This window comes from Balaenoptera musculus, chromosome 3 (assembly GCF_009873245.2).
Source record: "Balaenoptera musculus isolate JJ_BM4_2016_0621 chromosome 3, mBalMus1.pri.v3, whole genome shotgun sequence".
In the NCBI taxonomy this organism is placed as follows: domain Eukaryota; kingdom Metazoa; phylum Chordata; class Mammalia; order Artiodactyla; family Balaenopteridae; genus Balaenoptera; species Balaenoptera musculus.
In genome coordinates this window covers 164,766,324-164,789,670 of record NC_045787.1, presented here as the reverse complement: position 1 = coordinate 164,789,670, position 23,347 = coordinate 164,766,324, and the positions used below count along the sequence as shown (strand labels likewise).

The window sequence follows — 23,347 nt, the reverse complement described above, 5'->3', positions numbered from 1 at the left end:
CTGTTATCAATGGGCTTTCTTGCCTTATGGCTTCTGGTTGGGTTTAGTCAATGGGGAGCCTGGGCATGAAACAGGAGGATGAAAGAGACTGAAGTCTGGTACTGGCTATTTCTTACAGAACCTGGGTCTGGACACCACCCCTGTCATCCTCAGCTCCTGGAATACAATTCTCTCCTCTCTTATCTCTGGATTTCAATAATCATTCCCTCCCCTTGCCCCTTCAGGCTTAGGGGTGTTAGAGCACTGCCTTTACCAGCTACTGGATACCAACCGCCTTTTGTCGTCCTTCTATTGATACATCCTTCCTACACTACTCTGTAAGTAGCCCTTTTATGAAAACTCTACTTGAATTGCTCTAGTCTGAACGTCTCAGTTGTTTCCTATTGGGGCTCTAAGAGGCCAACTCATTGAAAGTATAAGGGAAAGTCCTAACAATAACCCATAAAACCCAACAAGAGCAGGATCCACCAAGTCTTTTCTGCCACTCCATCTTCTCCCACTCCCTCACCGTCCCCAGCTTGTTCTACTCCATTCACACTGGCCTCCGTGGTGTGGGCCTCGGCATATGCCAAGACCGCTCTTGCCACACGAATTCATGTGACTCACTGTTCCAACTCATTAAGGCCTCTATTCGAGTGCACCTTAACTAGGAGACTTTTCCTTCCTATTCTACATAAAATAGCAGGATCCCAATCCCCTTTATCTTACACTGCTTTAGTTTTCTACATCACACTTATAACAACATATTTTCTTGATTTTTCTGTAGGGAAAATCATTAGGATGTATTTTAATGGCAAAACTTGAGTTTCATTCATTGCTATAGACACCAGTGTCTCAAACAGTGCTTGGCATATAGAATACACTCAATAAATAGGCTAGTGGTTAAGAGCACAGACTGTCTGGATTCAAATATGGGCTCTATCATTTACTAGCCAGTGAACTTAGGCAAGTAATGTAAGTGTACCATGACTGTTTTCTCATCTGCAAAATGGGATATTAATAGTACACTTTTCTTAAGCTTATACTGAGTACTAAGTTAATATCCATAAGGCATTTAGAAGAGTGCGTGGTCTTTGGGAAGAGCTATATAAACGTTCAACCATTTATTATTGTACTGAAATACTTTGTTATGAAAAAATACGGCCCCTACATAAAAAAGAACAATTCACAAAACAATACCTAACCATTTATGTACCTATTTACATCAAAATACGTAAAGCAAAAATGACAATTACCAAAAAGAATTTGTCAATCCATAACAACGGTGGAAGACTTTAATTCACATCTGTCGCTAAATAAGCTTGAGAGAAAAAAAAAACCAACCTGAATGTACATACTATATCTGAACATCATAAAGTCCACTTACTTGATAAAAATGTCATTAAATTAGAAAAAGGTATGTAGCAAATATAATCTAATTTCTACTAGGATAAACTAAATCACTCAGGAGATAATCAGAAATACCTTTATGAATATGCAATGTGTTAATATTTTTAGAGTAAATGATGATAAACATATTACATATAAAACTATGGAACATAATTTAAGGTTTATCTTAGGGTATAGCTATAGATATAAATGTTTATACTTAAGCAAAGACTGAAAATTAAAGAGCTAGTTGCCCCACCCTAAGGATGAGACACTGATAAAGGTAATCCCATGCTCATAATATTTACACTTTTCATTCCCAGTTTAAAGTATTCTGTGGCCACTCAGAGAAGAGCTGAGGCAATCTCATGTTGAGTATCTTCTAGGGTTCCCCGCCTGCGTGACTTCTCAGAAGTCAACAGACAGGACTCACCCAAAGATTTCCCAAAATTAATCCACAGGTTTTGCATCCAGGAATTTCATAGTTTTCCTAAAGTAAGAGCTATCATTAAAGGCATTCCCTCATTCTTTATACTCACAAGTTTCTCTGCAACGACTTTTCACAGTTTAAGGAATGTGGGAAAATGGAAGGCTTTCCAATACTGATGCCATTCAATGGGACTTTCTCTCCAGAATAAATCATATCTCTTAAAAATTGAGAGAACATTGAAGGCTTTCCCATAGTACTTGCACTCAGAATCTCTTCATCTTCTGTTCAATAATGTAAATGCTTGTGCTATAGGGTTTTCCACATTCCTTATATGAGTGAGTGTTCCTCTGTAGTGATTCCTCATGTGTGTTCTAAGGGATGAGTGTCCCTGAAGACTTTTACATTCTGATGATATTCATAGGATTTCCCCCTTAGTGTGAATTGTCACATGACTCCCTAGATATCACCACTGTATTCCTCAGATCTATACCCAATACTTAATCTTTTGTGTACATTAGGGTGAATTTGAGCTGAAAGCTTATCACAAAGACTGGACTCATGAGGTTTCTTTCACAGGTGAATTAACACAAAAGTTATTAAATATTACTTCATACTGAACAGACTGAAAGAATGAGGGTCTCCTGAAGGCCTTACATCAGTGATTTCATGGAAAACTTCTCAGATGGTTCCCAACAATCTGTTTCCTAGTATTCATACTGAGTATGGTCTCTTCCCACACTGTATCAGGATTGGTCTGTGTGACTATTAAAATATGGAATAAGTGATGATATCTCCTTCTGAGACTAGGTCATAAAAGACACTGTGGTTTCTGCATTAGCTCTTCTTTAAATCAAATGCTTTGGGAGGAACCTGCTTCTATGTCATAAAGATACACAGCCCTGTGGAGAGTCCTACATGGTGAGAAAATGAAGGTTCCCTGCCAACAACCAGCACTAACTTGCCAGGCATGTGACTGAGCTATTCTGGAAGTGGACTCCTCAGCCAGCAGTAAAGCAGATGACAGTAGCTCATGCTGACATCTTGACTACAACCTCATGAGAGATCCTGAGCTAGAACTACACAGCTAAGCTGGTTCTGAATTCCTGACCTATACATAATAAATGTTTGTTGTTTAAAGCTACTATGTTTCGAAGGGAAATTTGTTATGCAGCAACAGATAACTCATACATCTAGTGTGAGTTATCACAAGTTGTCTGAGAGATAAGAAATCAGTGAATGTTTTCCCAGTTATTGTAGTCATATCCACCTGTTATGGATTCTCTTGTGCACAGAAAGGTAAGAGTTAGTGGTGAAAGATTTCCCACAATGATTACATTCATAGGGTTTTTCTCCAGTGTGAGTTCTTACATGTTTCTTAACAGCTGAGAGATTATTAAAGGCTTTCCCACAGTTACTGCATTCATAGGGTTTCTCACCGGTATGAATTCTCTTGTGCACAGTAAGAGAAAAGCTACTGCTAAAGGATTTTCCACACTGATTACACTCATAGGGTTTTTCTCCAGTATGAGTTCTCATATGCTGTGTGAGATATGAGCTCTTCCTAAAGGTTTTCCCACAATCACTGCACTCATAAGGTTTCTCTCCTGTATGAATACTGTTGTGCCCAGTAAGGGAGGACCTCGTGCTGAAGGCCTTGCCACACTGATTACATTCATGGTGATTCTCCCTCGTATGAATTCTCTTGTGGCTTTTGAGGTTACAACTAGTACGGAAGACATGAAAACACTGGTTACATTCGTAGGGTTTTTCTCCAGTGTGGATTCTCACATGCAGTCTGAGGGAGGAAGGATCATTGAAGGCTTTCCCACAGTCATTGCATCCATAGGGCTTCTCCCCATTATGTATTCTCTTATGAATAGTGAGGTAGGATCTACTGCTGAAGCATTTGCCACACTGATTACAGTCATAGGGTTTTTCTCCAGTATGAATTCTTTTGTGCTGAGTAAGGTTAGATTTTGTGCTGAAGACTTTAAAACACTGATTACATTCATTGAGTTTCACTCCCAGATGACTTCTCTCCTGTTAAGAGATGAATGAAAACTATAATTTATAATATTTTTTAATATTCAATGCTGTTATACAAATTCTCTCTCCCAGGAATTCTGTTACATTATTATAATTGATGCTTTGGTTACCTATTTTAAATGCTTGTCAAACTGGGCTTCTGCCCAGTTTGAGCTCTTAGAAGTTAAAAAAAGAGAGACACATTGCCACAAGTCCTTATCACATTCACAGAGCATTTTCTGATAAATTTAAGACCACTTTATATTTCGACAGTCAATATTTTAATCACATTTAAGGAAATATTTACTTGTGGAAACTCTCAGTAAAGAAACAAGTCTGGAGTTAATTCAGTTTTCTCCAAATTCACAACTGATTTACAGTATCTCTCCTGAGACACCATTATCTCATATGTAAATAACATTTCCCTTTAATGACTCTCCTGTTTATTCTGTGGCTTTTCTAACTTATGGAATTCTCCTACTGTGAGAAAACAGCAATCAAGCATGTTAGTCTTACCACTTTTACACCATTAGAATGTTCTTTTCTAAAAACATGCTTCTTAGGAGTTAACCATTTTGCTTTAAGTACCGTCTCCAAATCTGAAACAAATTGAAAAGAAATTTAAGTTGACGGAGAAAAGAAATACAAAAGTACACACGAGTATAGACAGACTGAGGGATTAGGGTTTTTGAGGAAGTTTGCAATGAAAGGGATATGAGTGTTCAAATTACAGGTATTAAAAAAGGATTCTAAAAGGATTAGGACTGATCAGAGATTTACAAAGGGAGGAATTATCAGGAAGGTAAAGTAGGAAGGAATCGGACAAAGAGCTCATATGAGACTTAAATTTAAAAAGGAAAAGAGACGTCTTTATTTTTTCCCCCACTGAGTCCAAAGTAAAGTATGAGATGTTGAACAGAAAGTTAAAGAGGAAAGAAAGAAGGTGCATGAGGAAGCTCATAACAAATGTTCGTGGCCATCTCTGTCAGAAAAAAGGACATTTTACAAAGTTCTGTGATTGGCATTTCCGAATGTAATACTCCCATGCCCTGAATCATTGGCTAGAGCTATTCCTCAAAAAGACTATTTCTCATATCTTCCTAGTGCTCACCTGGACAGGTGCCTGGAAGAATTCCTCTTTCCTCTGTCATCACCTTGTCTTCTTGCTCCAACTGGGAGATCAGACTGGGTTTATCAACGTGATACCCTATTTGTGGAAAAAAGATGTGTTATAGGGGGGCTGTGCAAGTGACAAGCAACTGCATGAAACTGAAGCCAAGAATGCTGAAGACGGGCAAGTGTGGCTTTGGGAGCAATGAAATAATTACATCTAAATTCTAATGAATATAGTACCTCTCAGGAAACAAAAATACAAGCAACTCATTCAATATCCAGGTGACAGGGCACACATAGGCCCAAAGTCCATGCCCAAGTTTTTTTAAAAATTTATTTATTGGGGCTTCCCTGGTGGCGCAGTGGTTGAGAATCTGCCTGCCAACGCAGGGCACACGGGTTCGAGCCCTGGTCTGGGAAGATCCCACATGCCGCGGAGCAACTGGGCCCGTGAGCCACAATTACTGAGCCTGCGCGTCTGGAGCCTGTGCTCTGCAACAAGAGAGGCTGCGATAGTGAGAGGCCCGCGCACCGTGATGAAGAGTGGCCCCCGCTTGCCACAACTAGAGAAAGCCCTCGCACAGAAACGAAGACCCAACACAGCCATTAAAAAAAAAAAAAAAAAAAAAAAAGCTGCTTGCCATCCACTGAATATCTTTTAAAAAAATTTATTTATTTATTTATTTATTTATTTATTTTGGAACAGAGAAAGGTTTATTGCAAGGCCATGCAAGGAGACGAGGTGGCTCATGCCCTAAAAAGCCTCGAGCTCCCCGAAGGGTTTTGGCAAAGCATTTTTAAAAGCCAGGTGGCGGGAGGCAGGGGGGTTGCAAGGTACATGATCAGATCGTGCACAATTCTGATTGGCTGATGATGAGGGAACAGGGTGGTGTCACAAGGGTTAACTTTATCAGTCCTTAGGCTCCAGGAGGCCTGAGGCTATGTGCTCATGGTCATCAAGTAGTTAACATCTTCCATTTGGTAGTGGTGGTGTTGGGGGGGCATCATGCCCAAGTTTAAATACACACTTCAAAAGCTATAAAGCTTTTAAATATGGAGAATATAAAGTCAGGGTAAGGAAATATTCAGTTCATAGGGAAGGAATTAAACAGAAAGCTCTATGAGCATGGGGACCATGTCTGTCTCCATCACTGTACTCCTACACCCCAGTAACAGACCCAGAAACAGACACATGCTTGAAGTCTTGAGAGAAATGATGACAATGAAAATCATGGAATATGGAACTTCAGAAGTCCCCCTCTCTATAAAAACAGTGAACAAACTGGCAAAAACTGTCAGAACAACTTTATCGCAACTCTGAAAACTTATCAAAAGTCTACAGCAACCAGGAAAATGCTTAATCAAAGACAAAAAACAGCTGACATTTTAACTGACCCTTGCCTCATCCTCTACTCCTTGCTTTGGCTGTGACATTGCAGACAACTCCTAGTACTGGAGGGAGTAGGATGGACTTTATTCTCAACAAGCTGTGGTTGTTTGTTTTGACCTTTCTGGTGGCTCCCTGAAGGACTGGCTCAAAGGGCTTGCCTTTACTTATCTAACCCCAAACTCTCTGAAGGCTGAGCTGGTTACCCAGCAGGCATGTGCTGAAGACATTAAAAGGCAATATATTAGCCACTACTGCCTGAGGCAAGTAGAAACAGCAAAGGAAAGCAAAAGGCAAACCAAGAAGCCTGGAGGAAAAGTACAGAATAAAATGTTTTGGGGAATTTTTGAAAAGCTTTCTGAAAAGCTCCCTCATACTCCTTTGAATCTAGAAAGCCATGTGCATACCCAGGCTTGGACACATGCTCAGAAAAGACATGAGAGGGCACTAAGTCCTCACCTTTGGCAGACCTTCAGGATCTGCACAAACAGGAAGTGAAAACTAAGGCAGAGTTATAAACTGCTTGATTTTGAAGGTATGCCCCTGTATAGAGAGACTAGGAGTTTTTTATTTTTTGTTCCAAGTGTTCAAGAAAATCTGATAAATCACTAGCTAACCATTAAGCTAACAGAACAGAGTCTTCAGTGGCCACATACAACAAATACTGACATTACAAAAATGAGTTCAGAAATATCACTAAACATACATACCACACCAACTAAAACAAGCAACAACAACAAACTCTAGGGATGGGGAAAAATGTGATTCCAGAATTACTATGTTGTAATATTCCAAATGTCTAGTTTTCAACAACAAAAAATTATAAGGCAGGCCAATATGCAAAAGTATGGCCCATTACAGGAAAAAACCCCCAAAATTTAGTAGAAACTATCCTTCAGGAAGTCCAAACATTGGACTTGCTAGACCAAGAATTTAAATCAACTGTTTTAAATATGCTTAAGGATCTAAAGGAAACCATAAGAACAAATTCTGACCAAAGAGAAAACATCTTAAAGAGACAGAAATTATAAAAAGAAACCAAACAGAAATTATGGAATTGAAAAGTACAATAACTATAACGAAAAATTCAGAAGAGTGGTTCAACAACATATTTGAGCAAGAAGAAAGAATCAGTAGCCATGAAGATAGGACAACTTATATTACTCAGTTTGAAAAACAGAAAGAAAAAAAGAATAAACAAAAAATGACCAGCACCTAAAAGACCCATGGGATACCATTAAACATACCAACATACACATAATAGAAGTCCCTTAAATGAAGAAGGGGCAGAAAGAATATTTAAAGAAATAATGGCTAAAAACTTCCCCAAATTTGATGAAAGGCATAAATGTACACAACCAAGAAGCTTAACAAACCCAAAACAGGATAAATTCAAAGAGTCAGAATCCATCCTGAAACATATAATCAAACTCTGGAAAGACAAAAACAGAGTATCCTGAAAGCAGCAAGAGAGAGGAGATTCATCATGTGCACAGGATCATCAGTGAGAGTAATAGATAATTTTGAATCAGAAACCACAGAGGCAACAGGCATTGGGATAATATACTCAAGCTGCTTTAAAAAAAAAAAAAAAAAAAGTGAACCAAAAATTCTGTCCTTCGAAAATAAAGAAATAAAGACATTCCTATAAACAAAATCTGAGTGTTTGTCACTAACATATCTATCCTACAAGAAATGCTAATAGAAGACTTGCAAGCTGAAATGAATGGGCAGCGAATACTGACTCAAATCCACACAAAGATATAAAGAACACCAATAAAGGAAAATAAATAAGTAAATATAAAAGTCAAAAACAATTGTTTATTTTTGGTTTGTAACTCATGTATGTTTGGCTATGACTCCTCTTTTTTTCTAATATGATTTAAAAGAGAAATGTCTGAACTAAAAATTATAAATCCATGTTAATGAAACAATGTATAAAGTTATAATTTGTAAAAAACAAACAAATAAAAAACAGCATAAGGAGGGGCACAGATATACAGGAGCTAATTTTTTGTATACTGTTGAAATAAGTTGATATGAAATCAAAATAGATTGTTTAAAATTAAAATGATAATTGCAATCCCTCAGGCAACCACTAATAAAATAACTAAAAAATATAAACACAAATGAGAAGGGAATCAAAATGGTCCACGAGAAAATACCTAACACAAAAGTAAACAATAATGGAGGAACTGAGGAATAAAAATGATATAAAGCATGTAGAAAACAAACAGCAAAATGACACAACTAAGTCCTTCTTTATAAGTAATTCCATTAAATGTAAATAGACTAATCTGTCCAATTAAAAGGCAGATTTTGGCAGAATGGATAGAAAATAATCAATTATATGCTATCTATAAGAGACTCACTTTATATCTAAAGACACTAACAGGTTGAAAGTCAACAAGTGGAAAAAGATATTCCATATAAACCACAGCTAAAAAAGAGAGAATGTGACTATACTAACATCAGGCAAAATAGACTTTAAGACAAAAATTCTCACAAGACACAACAAAAGATATTATATGATGATTAAAAGATCAGTTAATGAAGAAGATATAATAATTACATATACGTATCTAACAACAAAGGTCTAAAATACACAAATTCAAAACTGACAGAATTGAAGGGAGAAACAGAGTTCTACAATAATGGTTGCAGACTTCAATGCCCCACTTTTAATAATGGGTAGAACAACTAGTTAAAAGACCAACAAAGAAACAGAGGACTTAAACAATCCTATAAACTTACTAGACCTAACAGACATAAAACACTTCACCCAACAACAGAATACACATTCATCTCAAGTGCATGTAAAACATGCTCCAGAATAGAGCACACGTTAGTCCACAAAACAAGTCTAAATAAATTTAAAAACAATAAAATCATACAAAGTATCTACTCTGACCACAACAGAAGCAAATTTAAAAATAAGCAACAGAGAATATGTATTGAAAAATTTAATACTGTTAAGATGACAATAATAACCAAAATCATCTACAGATTCAATGAAATCGCTATCCAATTTCTAACAGCTTTTTTTACATAAATGGAAAGGTGATCCTAAAATTCATATGGAATTGCAAGGCATCCTGAATAAACAAAGCAGCCTTGAGAAAGAACTAAATAGGAGGAATCACACTTACTGACATCAAAGCAATGGTAATGTGGTAATGACACAATGCTAAACACAGATTAATGGAAAATAATTGAGAGAACATAAACTCGCATTTTATGGTCAAATAATTTTTGACAATTGTGCCAAAACAATTCAATGGGGGCAAGAATAGTCTTTGCTACAAAGATGCTGGGACAACTGGATTAATACATGCAAAAGAATGAAGCTGACAATTTCTCCTAAGCCATATAAAAATTAACTCAAAATAGATAAAAGATTTCATTGAAAAGGTAAAACTATAAAATTTTTGGAGGCAAACATAGAGGTAAATTTTCAGGACCTTGGTAGCAATAACTAGGTATGATACCAAATGCATAAGAAAAAAAAGGAAAAAGTACATAAATTGGACTTTGTCAAAATTAAAACTTTTGTGTATCAAAGGATACTATCAAGAAAATGAAAAGATACCATACAATGGAAGAAATCATTTGCAAATAGGATCTAGTATTCAGAATATAATAAACCTCTAAAACCCAAAACCAAAAAAGATAACCCAATTAAAAAATTGGCAAAGAACTTGAATAGACATTTCTCCAAAAACGATATACAAACAGCCAACAATTACATGAAAAAAATGTTCAGTGTCATTAGTAATTAGGGAAGTGCAAATCAAAACAACAGTGAGATACCACTTCATACCCAAGAGGATGGCTATATTCAAAAAAGCAAATGTTGGGGAAGATATGGAGAAACTGGAACCCTCATATACTGGTGCAGCTGCTGTAAAAAACAGGTTGGCAGTTCCTCAGAAAGCTAAACATAGTAATCTATAACCCAGAATTCCACTCCTAGATACATACTGGAGAGAACTGAAAATAGGTGTTTGAACAAAGGCTTGTACACAAATATTCAAAGCAGCATTATTTACAATAGCCAGTAAGTGGAAACCACCCAAATGTTTATCAACCAAATGAATGGATAAACAAAATGTGGTATATATCCATAAAATAGAATATTATTCAGTCATAAAAAGGAATAAAGAAACTATACATGCTACAACATAGCTAAACCTTTAAACATAAAGTTGCCTGAAAGAAATGAGACATAAGGATCACACATTTTATGATTCCATTGATATGAACTGCTCTGAATAGGCAAATCCATAGAGACAGAAAGCAAATTAGTGGTTGCCAGTAGTGGGGAGTGGGGAAGGTAACAGGTACTGGCCACTTAATGGGTACAGGTTTTAGGGGTGATGCACAACACTGTGAATTTATCAAAAGCCACTGAACTGCATACTTTAAAATGATTAAAATGGTGAATTTTATGTTATGTGAATGATACCTCAATTTTAAAAAAGTCTTGTTACCTGAGTCATTAAATAAATGCAGGAATGATGTCAGGCTTACCAAGTGAAGCCAGGTTCCTGCAGTTCTCCAGCATCACATCTCTGTACAGTGTTCGCTGAGAAGGGTCCAGCAGTGCCCACTCTTCCTGGGTGAACTCCACAGTCACATCCTCGAAAGTCACCAAGTCCTAAACCACCACAAACATCACGGCTTAGCCAAGGACCAACCCCACCAATGTTGACAGGAAAAGAGCCAAGGATGAGAGAGAAGTAGGAACAGGGAATCCAAAGCAGAAGCTGTATGGGCAGGGTTCTGATCTCTGCTCTCAACTGCTCCTAGGGTCAGCCCTGAACTCTCTTCTCCTGTCTATTCATGCCCACCCCCAATGTTAAATGTACCTCTAACACACAGGTGATTTTCTTTTCCAGTGAGACTGTGACATCCTGCAATCGAATTCCCCTCAATCTCAAAGGATGAGCATAGGCCTAGGACAGTGCAGAAATCAGAGAAGTACTTGGTAAATGGATGAATGATGCCCTAACGGCCATCACCAATTGCCTGAGTTTAGGACACAGTCATGTCTTTCCTTAGCTTCCCCTTAAAACTCTCAGCAAAGGGGGAGGAGAGTAGGGAGGGAAGGATTGGGAGTTTGGGATTAGCAGAGGTAAACTATTATATATAGGATGGATAAACAGCAAGGTCCTACTGTATAGCACAGGGAACTATATTCAATATCCTGTGACAAACCATAATGGAAAAGAATATGAAAAAGAATATATATATATATATATATATTCTGTCACTTTGCTATACAGAAAAAATTAACATGACATTGAAAATCAACTATACTTCGATAAAATTAAAAAACCAACAACAACAAAAAAACTCTCAGCAGAACATGGTGTAGACAGTGACCCTGGAGGAGGCTCTACATTGCAGTAAATGCTGACATATGCTAACACTGTTTGGGTTGCCCCAAACCCTCCATCAGATGCCCGAAGACCTGATTTGGCTCTGATGCTGCAGGTCACTGAAGGATAACAAGTCCAACTTCTGGTCAAAGGAATAATGATTTGGAAACAGGAATATCTGACTCACCTGTAACCAGTGTGTCAGGAAGCCATTAGCCAACCCTTCCTCCTCTGTGCATCCTTTCTGGTGAGAGGCTGGGTACGGGGAAGACTGAGCTGGAGAAGAAGAAATGTCCCAAGAATCCACGCTTGCCCCCTGTTCTCACACTCACAAATCTGGAGGCTCCCTCACCTACTTGTGATTGACTGCATCCCCAACAGACACAAATGACTATTCCCACACACAGCACATACCGACACCCAAACACCCACACTCAGCTTCCACAGGAAAACGGAACAGAGCACTCTCTCACCCAGGGCCAGAAAATAGGGCCAAGCATCCCACCACGCTGGAGGAAAAGACTACTATTTCCATTTTGCGGATGAAGAAACTGAAGTCCCAAAGGACACCACTATTATTTTTTTTTTCAGTTTATAGAAAGAATTAGAAGTATAATTCAAAAGCTCCCACACATTTGCCACGCAGGTGACATCTCCACAGACACTCAAACCAGCTAAGTCCCAAATCCCAAGAACCACTGAGTCAGGCACCAATGACGTCCAGGTTCCTGGGGTAACACACCCGCCTCAACTTCTCAGTCCCTTCCCTCTACCTGCTCTGTGGTGCAGGGGCCTTTAACACCGGGGCTCTGAGGGCTGACCCCCAAACTCACCACAAGTGGGGGACAGAACCATGGTGGCCATCCTGTGCTTCAGACAGTAAGTTTTCCTGGGCAACAGGGAGCGGAAGAACGAGGACGCTCCTCCTCTTATCCCCGCAGTGCACTCAGGACAGGGCTCTGGAATGAACGGGAAAGCACAAAGTGTTCACAACCAATTTCCCTCTCCAGGCTACTGAGGATGAATCTTTCTTAGCCTGTCCACCGTTTCCTCCTTCAAAATGCGTCTGCCTCTGCCCACAATGGTGGCTACTGCTCCATCCACCTTACAACCTCAGCTTCACTGAGTCTCAGGGCACATTCTTCCCATCCACGTGGTTGTCACAAACACATTCCCAGCTACAACCCCTCATTCACTGGAGACTGTGGCCTCTGACTCCCAATATTCTTTCAACCTCCCATCCTACCGCACTCGAATGACATCAGAGCCCAGGAGGGTGACCCTCACAGTACTACGAAGTCTGTCCTCACTCCACCTTGGCCACGCACTTCCCCAGGCACCACCCCAGACTTTGTCATCACCCGACATGATTCTACACCTACAACAATAGTTCAGAAATTTCTCTCTCTGAAGCCAATCTCCCAAACTTCGACCTTGCTCATTCATGTTTTTCTTTCACTATATGTGTTCTTCTCCCACGCAAAGGGCTCAGTCCACACACTCTCCTACCCTCCTGCTAGAGCCACCTCCTCTCCTCATTTTTTACTTTCCCAGCTTGGGTCTCACCGTCCTTCATTTCAACAAATTTCTTCACCCCTACCTCCTACCTTCACTCTGGCCCAGCAGAACTCCAGCCAGGCATGATTCCAATCATCTGCCTGCTCCACGGCAACATCTGGGCAGACCAACCGGCACAAGAGTGGTCATGTTGCCACCTCTAGAAAAACACGGTCAGCAACGTGAAAAGAGCCCTCAACACAGCAGGGCAATTCTATAAGTCAATGTAACTTCCTACTCATGAACGCTTCTCTTATCTCTTTAAATCTCACACAGCCTCACCTTTTCCCTCTATGGTTATCAGCTTCCCGAATAGCTTGAATGATCCAAGCTTCCTGGTATTCACAGCCACACTGAATCAGGGCTGACCTGTGTGACCAACAGAAAATTGTGGAGGTGACTTCTGAGGGTAGAACCCTACAAGGCACTGTAGCTTCTGCTTGGTCTTCTGAACTGCTTGCTCTAAGGGAAGGCAGCTGCCATGTTTCAAAGACACTCAAGCAGCGCTGTGGAGAGACATACTTGGAAAGGAACTGTCCCCTCCAACAGTCAGCACTGATGTGCCAGAATGTGAGGGAACCTCCTTGGAAGTGAACCCTTCGGCACCAGTCAAGCCTTCAGATGACTGCAGTCCCAGCTGATAACCTCCTGCAGCCTAATGAAAGTCCCAAGCCAGAACCTTCCAACTAAGCTGCTCCTGAATTCTGGAACGACAAAAACTGTGAGAGATGGCAAATGATTATTGTTTTAGTCACTAAGGTTAGGGATGATCTGTCATGCAGCAATACATAACAAATACACCCTCACTTTCAGCAGATGGTCCTGCACCTTACTTCTCAAAGTCATCTTCATGAGAAGGAATCTACCTTCGTATCTTGCCACCAAAACTATATTCTGCACCATGGTTTCCTGCCTCTCTCGTTATAAACCAGGACCTGCCTTTTCTATAACACTGGGCTCTGCAGTTCTGTTCTGTGTTCCACTCCATCTGCCTTTTTAGGAGCGGACACCATCGATTCTCTCTCCTTGACACTTCCCTTCAAGCTCTCCCACTCTACCGGACTCCCTCACACCATTTAAACTCAATGAAGTGTTTTTGGTAGTGAGACAAATTTATCCTAAGGCCATAGTTTTCTTTCTAGTTACCACCCAGTCTGTCTCTCTCATCTTTTTTTTTTTTTTTTACTCTGTCTCATTTCCTCATGTCCCACCCACTCTGAGACACAGTTTAATTTGGTTTCCACCACTACCAATTCAATCAGTAGAATCACCATTGATCTTATTCACAGAACGAAGATGTAGATTGCAACTACACTGATACCATTTCTTATCTGTCAGATCAACAAAGACACAGGGGACCACATCTTTCATTGGCAAGGCTGTAGAAAAAAGCACTCTCATACACTGTTGGGGTAGAACACCTGTGGAAGGAAATTTGTTATCCTCAAGCAAAATGCAAAAACATTTATCATTGCCCTGTCAATCACACTACAAGGAATCTATTTGAAAGATACACAAATACTAAAAGACATGAGCGAGGTTATTCACTGTAGCAGTGTTTATAATATCAAAGGATTGGAAACAACACAAATTGCTATATATAGGAAATTGGTTCAGTAAACTACAGAATATCCACATAATGAAGAAGCATGAAGCCAAAAAAAGAAAGACACAATCTCTAGGTATTGATGGAGAGTTTTATCTCCAATAAATTTAAATGAAAAACAAAAACAACAACAACAAAATCAAGGTACAAAGCAATAGAAATGGAATGTTTCCTTTCTATAAGGGAATGCCTCTTCTCCCTGGAGTTACAGAATACAACGTAACTCCATAAAACCAGCTTCTCAAGGTGTCTGTGTCCTTCCTGCATCCAAAAGATAAAAGCAATAAAGTGAGTGTGTGCAGGGAGGGGAACACTGGACACTACGGTTGAGTGTCCAGGTGAAAAATTGTTGCAGACAGTCTTTGACTCCTGGGCCTGTGGGGTAGACAGATTAATGCCTCTGCCCCAAAGATGTCCACGCTCTACTCCTCAGAATCTGTGAATATGCGACCTTACATGGCAAAAGGGATTTTGCAGATGTAAGTAAAGTTAGGATCTGGAGATGGAAAAAATTATCCTGGAATATACATGTTGACCCAATGAAATCACAAGGGTTCTTCTTTATAAGAGGGAGGCAGGAAGGTCAGGGTCAGAGAAGGAGATGTGAGAATGGAAGCAGAGGTCAGAGAAAAAGAGAGAGAGAGAGATTTAAAGATGTTCTCACTGGCTTTAAAGATGGAGGAAGAAGCCACAATCCAAGGAATACAGGTGGTCTCTACAAGATGGAAAAGGAATGCAGCTCTGTCAACCCATTTAGGATTTCTGACCTCCAGAGCAAGAAAATAAATGTGTTACTGTAAGCCACTAAGTTTATGGTAGTTTGTTACAGCAGCCATAGGAAACTTGAACAGCCTCTCATACCAAATCTTCCCTGAGGTCTTAGTGTGACTCCAGCAGACCCAGATAACTGCTGAAGAACTTCTCCACTCTCTGCAGGTGGAAGAAGTCTACATCCTTCCCACCAGGAACCCAATTTGCCTTTAGGAATAGTTACAGTCATGAGCTGAGGAGTGACAGGAGGGGTGGGATCCAGACACCCCCAAAGCCCCAAGAGGAAAGCAGGCTGGGAAGGTGCCCAGGACACTCTCAGGTCCTGAGTACCCTCTCCAGGTCTTCTGGCAGCTGAAGTCTCCTATTAGGGCAGGAGGGGTCTCTGTTCAGTTTACAGATTCAGTGACTCCTGCACCTGGAGTCAGTGTTGAGAGAGGGTCAGAGGATGGGCCACTCTATACCAGTGCTACTCAACAGAACTTTCAGGTATGATGGAAATGTTCTATACTTCTGCTCTGTCCAACATGGCAGTTCATATTTTCTATTTCTCTGATGAAACAGAAAATCTAAACAGACTGATCACTAGCAAGGAGACTGAATCAGTAATAATCAAAAACCTCCCAACAAACGAAAGTCCAGGACCAAGCAGCTTCGCAGATAAATTTTACCAAACATTCCAAGAAGAACTAATACCAATCCTTCTCAAACTCTTGCCAAAAACAAAAGAGAGGGGAGTTCTTCCAAACACAGTTTACAAGGAAAGTATTACCCTGATACTGAAAACCAGACAAGGATGCCACAAAAAAAGAAAATTACAGGTCAACATCCCTGATGAATACAGATGCAAAAACCCTCAACAAAATATTAACAAACCAAATTCAACAATAAATTAAATCATACACCATGGTGTAATCATACACCATGACCAAGTGGGATTTATTCCAGGGATACAAGGATGGTTCAAATCAATCAATGTGATACACCACATAAACAAAATAAAGAAAAAATATGATCATCTCAATAGATGCAGAAAAAGTATTTGACAAAATTCAACATCCATTTATGATAAAAACTCTCCACAAAGCAGGTATAGAGGAAACACACCTGAACATAATAAAGGCCATATATGATAAGCCCAAAGCTAACAACATACTCAATGGTGAAAAGCTGAAATCTTTTCCTCTAAGATCAGGAACAAGACAAGGATGCCCACACTTTTGCCACTTTTATTCAACATAGTATTGGAAGTCTTCACCAGAGCAATTAGGCAAGAAAAAGAAATGAAAGGCATCTAAATTGGACAGAAAAAAGTAAAACTTTTTAACTATTTGCAGATGGTATGATTTTACATATAAAACCCTAAAGATTTCATTAAAAAACTGTTAGAACTAATAAACAAATCCAGTAAAGTTGGAGGGTACAAAATCAATACACAAAAATCTGCTGTTTCTTTGCACTAATAATGATCTATCAGAAAAATAAATTAAGAAAACAATTCGTTCACAATTGCATCAAAAAGAATAAAATACCTAGGAATTTAACCAAGGGTGTGAAAGACCTATATATTGAAAACTACGAGACATTAATGAAAGAAATTGAAGAAGACACAAATAAATGGAAAGATATTCTGTGCTCATGGATTGAGAATTAATGTTGTTAAAATGCCCATACTACTGAAAGCAGTTGTAATCCCTATCAAAATTCCAATGGTATTTCTCACAGAAATAGAACAATCCTAAATTTTGTATGGAACCACAAAAACAATCTTGAGGAAGAACAAAGCTAGAGGCATCACACGCCCTGATTTATACTATATAACAAAGCTATAGTAATTAAAACAGTATGGTATTAGCACATAGCTCAATGGAACAGAATAGAGAACCCAGAAATAAACCCACTCATATGTCCAATTAATTTATGACAAAAGAGCCAAGAATATACAATAATGAAAGGGCAGTCTCTTCAAAGAATGCTGTTGGGAAAATTGGAGAGCCAAATGCAAATGAGTGAAACTGGACCACTACCTCACACCATACACAAAAATTAACTCAAAATGGATTAAAGACTTGAACATAAGACCTGAAACCATAAAACTCCTAGAGGAAAACATAAGTGGTAAGCTCCTTGACATAGGTCTTGGTGATGATTTTTTGAATCTGACACCAAAAGCAAAAATAAGCAAGTGAGACTACATAAAACTAAAAAACTTCTGCACAGCAAAGGAAACCATCAACAAAATGAAAAGGCAACCTACTGAATGGGAGAAAACAATTGCAAATCACATATCTGATAAGGGGTTAATGACCAAAATATACAAAGAACTCATATAACTCAATAGCAAAACAACAATCAGATTAAAAAAAAAAGGCAAAAGACATTTTTCCACAGATGACATACAGATGACCAACAGGTACATGAAAAGATGCTCAACATCATTAATCATCAGGGAAATGCAAATCAAAACTGCAGTGAGATATCACCTCACTCCTGTTAGAATGACTACTATGAAAAAGACAAGAAATAAGTGTTGGTGAGGATGTGGAGAAAAGAGAACCATTGTGCACTGTGAGAAATATAAACCAGTGCAAACACTCAGGAAAACAGTATGGAGGTTCCTCAAAATTTTTAAATAGACCTACTATATGATCCAGCAATTTTACTTCTGGGTATTTATCAGAAGAAAACAAAAACACTATTCAAAAAGATCTCTCTCTCTCTCTCTCTCTCCATGTTCACTGCAGCATTATTTACAATAGCAAGATATGGGGAAACAACCTAAGGATCCATCAATGAATGAACAGATAAAGAAACTGTGGTATATATACAATGGAATATTATTCAGCAATAAAAAAGAATGAAATCTTGTCATCTGCCACACATGGATGGACCCTGAGGGCATTACGCTAAATGAAATTAATCAGACAAAGACAAATGCCATATGATCTCTCTTATACGTACAATCTAAAGAACAACAACAACAAAAACAAGCTCATAAAGAATAGACTGGTGGTTGCAAGAGGTGGGGGATGGGGGTAGGAGAAATGGGTGAACTGTTTTTTTTCTTTTCTTAAATTTTGAATTGAATAAAATTTTTTTTAAAAAAAGAAAGAAATGTTCTATACTGCTCTGTCCAACATGGTAGCTACTAGTCACATGTGGCTCCTTGAAATGTGGCTTGTAGGATTGAGAAAATGAGTTTTTAATAGCATTTTTCATTGGTTTAACTGACATTGCTACATGTGGCTAATGGCTACATGTAGCCATTAGTAGTCCAGCCCTAGACATACTCAGGTCTGCCCTTCTTCTAGCATGTGGAGAAGGGGCCCTGTGAGAGGCAAAGTGGGGTGAAAAGGGGCCTGAGTGAGGGGAATGCCTGCAAGACTGCACAGCCAGCAGCTGGGAGCACAGAAAGAGTTCTGTGCCACCTAACAAATGCATAAATGAATGGAAACACCAGGACATTCTCTCAGTTCTAAACTCCAAGCTCTCTTCTTTCCAACTCCACAGCCATCATCCAGGCTTAGGGAATAATCACCTCATTCCCTAAACTTCCCTAATATCTTGCCTCTTAAGTCTTCATTCGTAATCCTGAAGTCCATTCTAATCCACGTGCACAGTCCAATCATTCTTCTGCTCACACCTCTTCGCTGTCTTCCCCCTGGTCTTAGAACAGAGTCCACAATGATGTCTGACCGGACCCTGCCCGCTCACCATTTCAGTCTGGTTTGCGCCCCTTATCCCTTGACCGGCTTGCCTCAGCCATCCCGTCTTCTCGGGTCATGAAGCACACCAGGCTCTCTGCTTCGGAGGCTCTCCACATGCAGCTCCCTCCGCCTGGACTGCTCTGTTGAGCCCTATGACTAGCTAAATCCAGTCCCAACTTTAGCTCTTTTATAAATATCAGTTCTTCTCAGGAGGGCTTCCCTGTTAACCTCAGGTTGAGTTCTCTTGTGCCAAGCTCTCCCATCACTCTTGCCATTAATTGTTTAAAACCCAAACTCCGTATTAGAATATAAATCTCACAGAGGCAGGACAAAGTCTGTTTGGTTCTCCAGGGTCCCTATACATCTGGCCCTAGGCCTGACTCATGGAGAGGATGAGCCATCCTGGTTTGCCTAGAGTTCTAATCCTAATTTGAACCCAAAATATCCTGTGTCCTGGCAAACCTCTCAGTCCTGAATAAAAGAGCATGGTTGGTCACCATAAATAGTGCACCTGAAGAATATCTATTGCATGACAAGCAAGCATTCCCCTTAAGAATGTTACAGGAAAGACAGAATGACAAAGGCGCACGCATACACACACACAACTGATAAAACCCAACAATATAAAATTACTCAAAATGACTATCTGCAATATGAATCACCAGACTGTTATTTCATAAAAGTTTAGAGAAACAAAGTTAATTCTTATAGAAGCCAAGTTGTAGAGTACAATCTTTGGAAACTATTGCCCTACCCTTCAATCTGCAAGTTGTTGCTTAGTATTCCTCCAAGTGATTTTAAATATCATGAAGAAAAAATAAAACAAACAAAAAACAAAAGAAGAAACAAAACCAAACAGAAAACACTTGCAAACAGAAAATACATCTGGTTGCTGGTCAATTCAATTTTAAATTTCTGTTGCCAATATAAAGAAGTTCAAATTATTTTTCCCCTATGTACCCCTATATTTTGAATCTTTGTGGAAGATTTATAGGGTTTTAGAAGTCAAACTGAACTGGGCCTGAGGAATGTTGTTGAGTAATCCTGATATACACATAAAAAATTTATATATTTATACTTATATATAAAATCCTAAAATTTTTAGTATTATGGAATGCAAGTAAATCTACATTTCTGTTACTTATTTATAGTTATTTACATGCTTGTTTAACGTGTATTTATTTGCACATAACTGTATTTACTTATTTATACTCACATCACCACACACCTTACTATCTTTCCCTTGAATATAATCCATCAAAGATAAATCATTTTTTTTTTTAAGATGCCCTCACTCTTAGTGACTCCTTGTGTTTACACCTGAGCACAGGGAAGGCCTATTAGCAGTTCTGCACAGCTGAGGCTGCTGGCACCTGTTGTTACAAGTTCCACATGGTACTCACCTGGTCACACAGAAATCCACGGGTCAGTGAGGACAGGTGAAACTTGAGGCTGGTTTCAACTCACACTTGAACTCCAGAGATAACTTGTCTGTAGGAAAAAAAAGAAGGGTACAAAGATTTCTTTTGAGGCCTTTTATAGGGCATAATACAGCTGCTGGATGGAAAGGCCACACCACTCGCTTTTCTTTTTTGTATTTACTGTACTGATTTAACGTGTAATTGTTGGCTATGACTGGATTTTCCTGATTCCTATCCAGCCATCTGCTCTCCAAGTGGGAGAAAGCGGCTTCATGCGGTGTGCATTCATTCGCCTTGCTGAACTCATCTGGCTGGATAGTGATTTTTTTGTGACTCCAGACGCTTTTAATACTGCTTGTCACCCAGGGGCGGTAAAAGTGACTCAGCTAACCTTTAAGTTCATTCAGGGGTTTGAAGATTGTAAGACCCTAGAGCAGGGTTTCCAAACCTCGACACTACTGATAATGCTTTGTCACGGGTGCTGTTCAGTGCGGTGTAGTATGTCCAGCAGCATCCGTGGCCTCCACACACTAGATGCCAGTAGCAGCCCCTCCCATTTGTAACAACCAAAACAATGCCTCCACACGTGACTAAAAGTCCCCTAGGGGGCAAAGTCACACCGGGAAAAGGTGATGGGGAGAGGGGGAACTCTGAGGAGGGGACGGCGGCGCCCAGAGCTAGGAGGAAACGGACGCTATGGGCCAACCAGCGGGATGAGCCTGAGGCCCCAGGGGTCGAAACACGGCTCGCGGGAAAGGGGGAGGAACGCCGGAGCCTGTGACGGGGGTGCCCCAGACCCATGCCCCTCCCTAGACTCCTACGGGAGCCCCGGGACTGCCCGCCGCTCACAGAGTCCTGATCCTCGTACTAAGGCCGAACGTACCACGTGAACCCAGTCCCCCGCGGAGAAAACTTTACACCCAGCGCAGTGAGCCGCCCCGCGACTCCTTCCTCAGCACCGCCCGGCGCTTCCGCTTCCGGTCTCGGGCTGTAGCCAGGGACTTCAGTTTCCGGTGCCTAGCAGCCGCAGACAGCGGGGCATTGCGGGGCTCTGGGTTAAGGCGGCGGGCGGGGCGGCGGCCTTGCACCCAAGCCTCCGACGAGGTATTCTCGTTTGCTTAGTGAGTGCAAGGCTGGGCAGTGGGCTGGGTCAGCGCCAGCGACTGAGACCCACTCTAGGGGCGGGGCTGTGGGATGGTACCAGCTTGTGGGCGGAACCAAGCCCAGAGGGCAGGGTTGTGGGCGGACACCCGTTTCTTGACGGGACTGAGGGCGGGGCTGTGGCTGGGTACCGGATCTGGGGGGCGGTGCTAGAGTCTCAACCTGAAGGTGGGCAGAGACTAGGCCCAGGGGCGGGGATAAGGCGGGGGTGGGGCTTGGGTAGGCGGGCAGGAGAGTGGGAGAAAATCAGCTTCAGGGACGTGGGTGAAGGCGGGGCTTTCCGTGGATTCCCCAGGCTGTACAGGTAGACGGATGCTAAACAACTTTTCTTCAAGCCTTTCCCCATGTTCGCGGAGCCTCACACAGCCCAATTAAACGATATGCTCATATTTAGGATTTTTTTTTAACTGATGTTCTTACATTAAAAAAAAAAATTGGATCATATATTCACCTTTCTCTTGAACTTGCTGTCACAAGCCGGTAGATAGGGATCTAACGCTATTTTTTTTAAATTTTTTTTGTGGGGGAGGGGGCTAGGTCATAGATACACATATAGGAAATCTTCAAACAGTGGTAGTCAGTAAAATATTCTCACTCCCATACCGTCTCCCGGTCCTTTCTCCCAAAGATAAACATCATTTTCTACTCTATCCTTCCAGATACAGTGTGTATATGTATGTATGTGTGTATGTATGTACAGGCCCAAGAGGGATGCCCCCCAGCAGGAAATGAAGCTGGTAAATTGTCTCATTCATTTGGATCTACTGAAAAGAGATTTAAATTTATGTTGGAGAGGATGAACCAGTGATGAATTGATAGAAATAAAACAAAGAAACAAGGGAATTTTACCATTTAAAAAATCCAAAGAAAAAAAGTGAGAAAGAGAATGTATTTATAAAATCTGGATCAAAAATAAAATGAAATCTGGATCAGATTCATATGTCATAAAATGGTAAACATCTATGTAATAAAACAATAGACACTGACTTTCGATTTATCCTAATTTATTATATAATTATATTGGGGGAGGGGAATTATGTTTTAAAATAGCAAGAGAACTACATGCTAATTTTTTCAGAGAAGAAGGTAATTAGAAAAAATCAAAAGCTGAAAAATGAAAAAGCTGTATAAGTAGCTAATTTAGAAATACAGAATTACAACCAGAAAAACAAATAAGTTGTTTGTGGGAGTCAGAATAAAGACTGGGGGATGCAGCTTTTCATAAGGCTTAAAATATTATTTGAGATATATGTGTATAGACACACATACACACACACACAGAAACTTGAATTTTTATTCCAAAGGGATCATAAAACTCTAGGCAGAATTTATTTTTTAAAAAAGGTTCACTTTGCAAAAATATATTTTAAGAACCGCAGACTTCAAGCATTAAAAAAAAAAAAAAAGCTATAATCACCCTGGT

General features: G+C 40.0%; 1 protein-coding gene across 4 annotated transcripts; it reads right to left on the bottom strand.

Moving 5' to 3' along the window:
- Window positions 1–839: 839 nt before the first annotated feature.
- ZNF558 (zinc finger protein 558) lies at window positions 840–21,769 on the bottom strand. 4 transcript variants are annotated; one of them, XM_036846695.1, is made up of 11 exons: window positions 21,647–21,769; window positions 20,746–20,833; window positions 13,544–13,630; window positions 13,312–13,421; window positions 12,538–12,663; window positions 11,892–11,980; window positions 11,192–11,278; window positions 10,854–10,980; window positions 4,935–5,030; window positions 4,340–4,422; window positions 840–3,838 (listed from the first exon to the last, which is right to left on the bottom strand). In XM_036846695.1, the coding sequence occupies exons 5-11, from the start codon at window positions 12,566–12,568 to the stop codon at window positions 3,056–3,058; spliced, it is 1,296 nt and encodes a 431-aa protein (XP_036702590.1). In that variant the 5' UTR covers window positions 12,569–12,663; window positions 13,312–13,421; window positions 13,544–13,630; window positions 20,746–20,833; window positions 21,647–21,769; the 3' UTR covers window positions 840–3,055. The 4 variants fall into 4 exon arrangements, with proteins under 4 accessions (XP_036702590.1, XP_036702591.1, XP_036702589.1 ...); XM_036846696.1 differs by lacking the exon at window positions 13,312–13,421; XM_036846694.1 differs by lacking the exons at window positions 13,312–13,421; window positions 13,544–13,630.
- Between the last annotated feature and the right edge of the window lie 1,578 nt (window positions 21,770–23,347).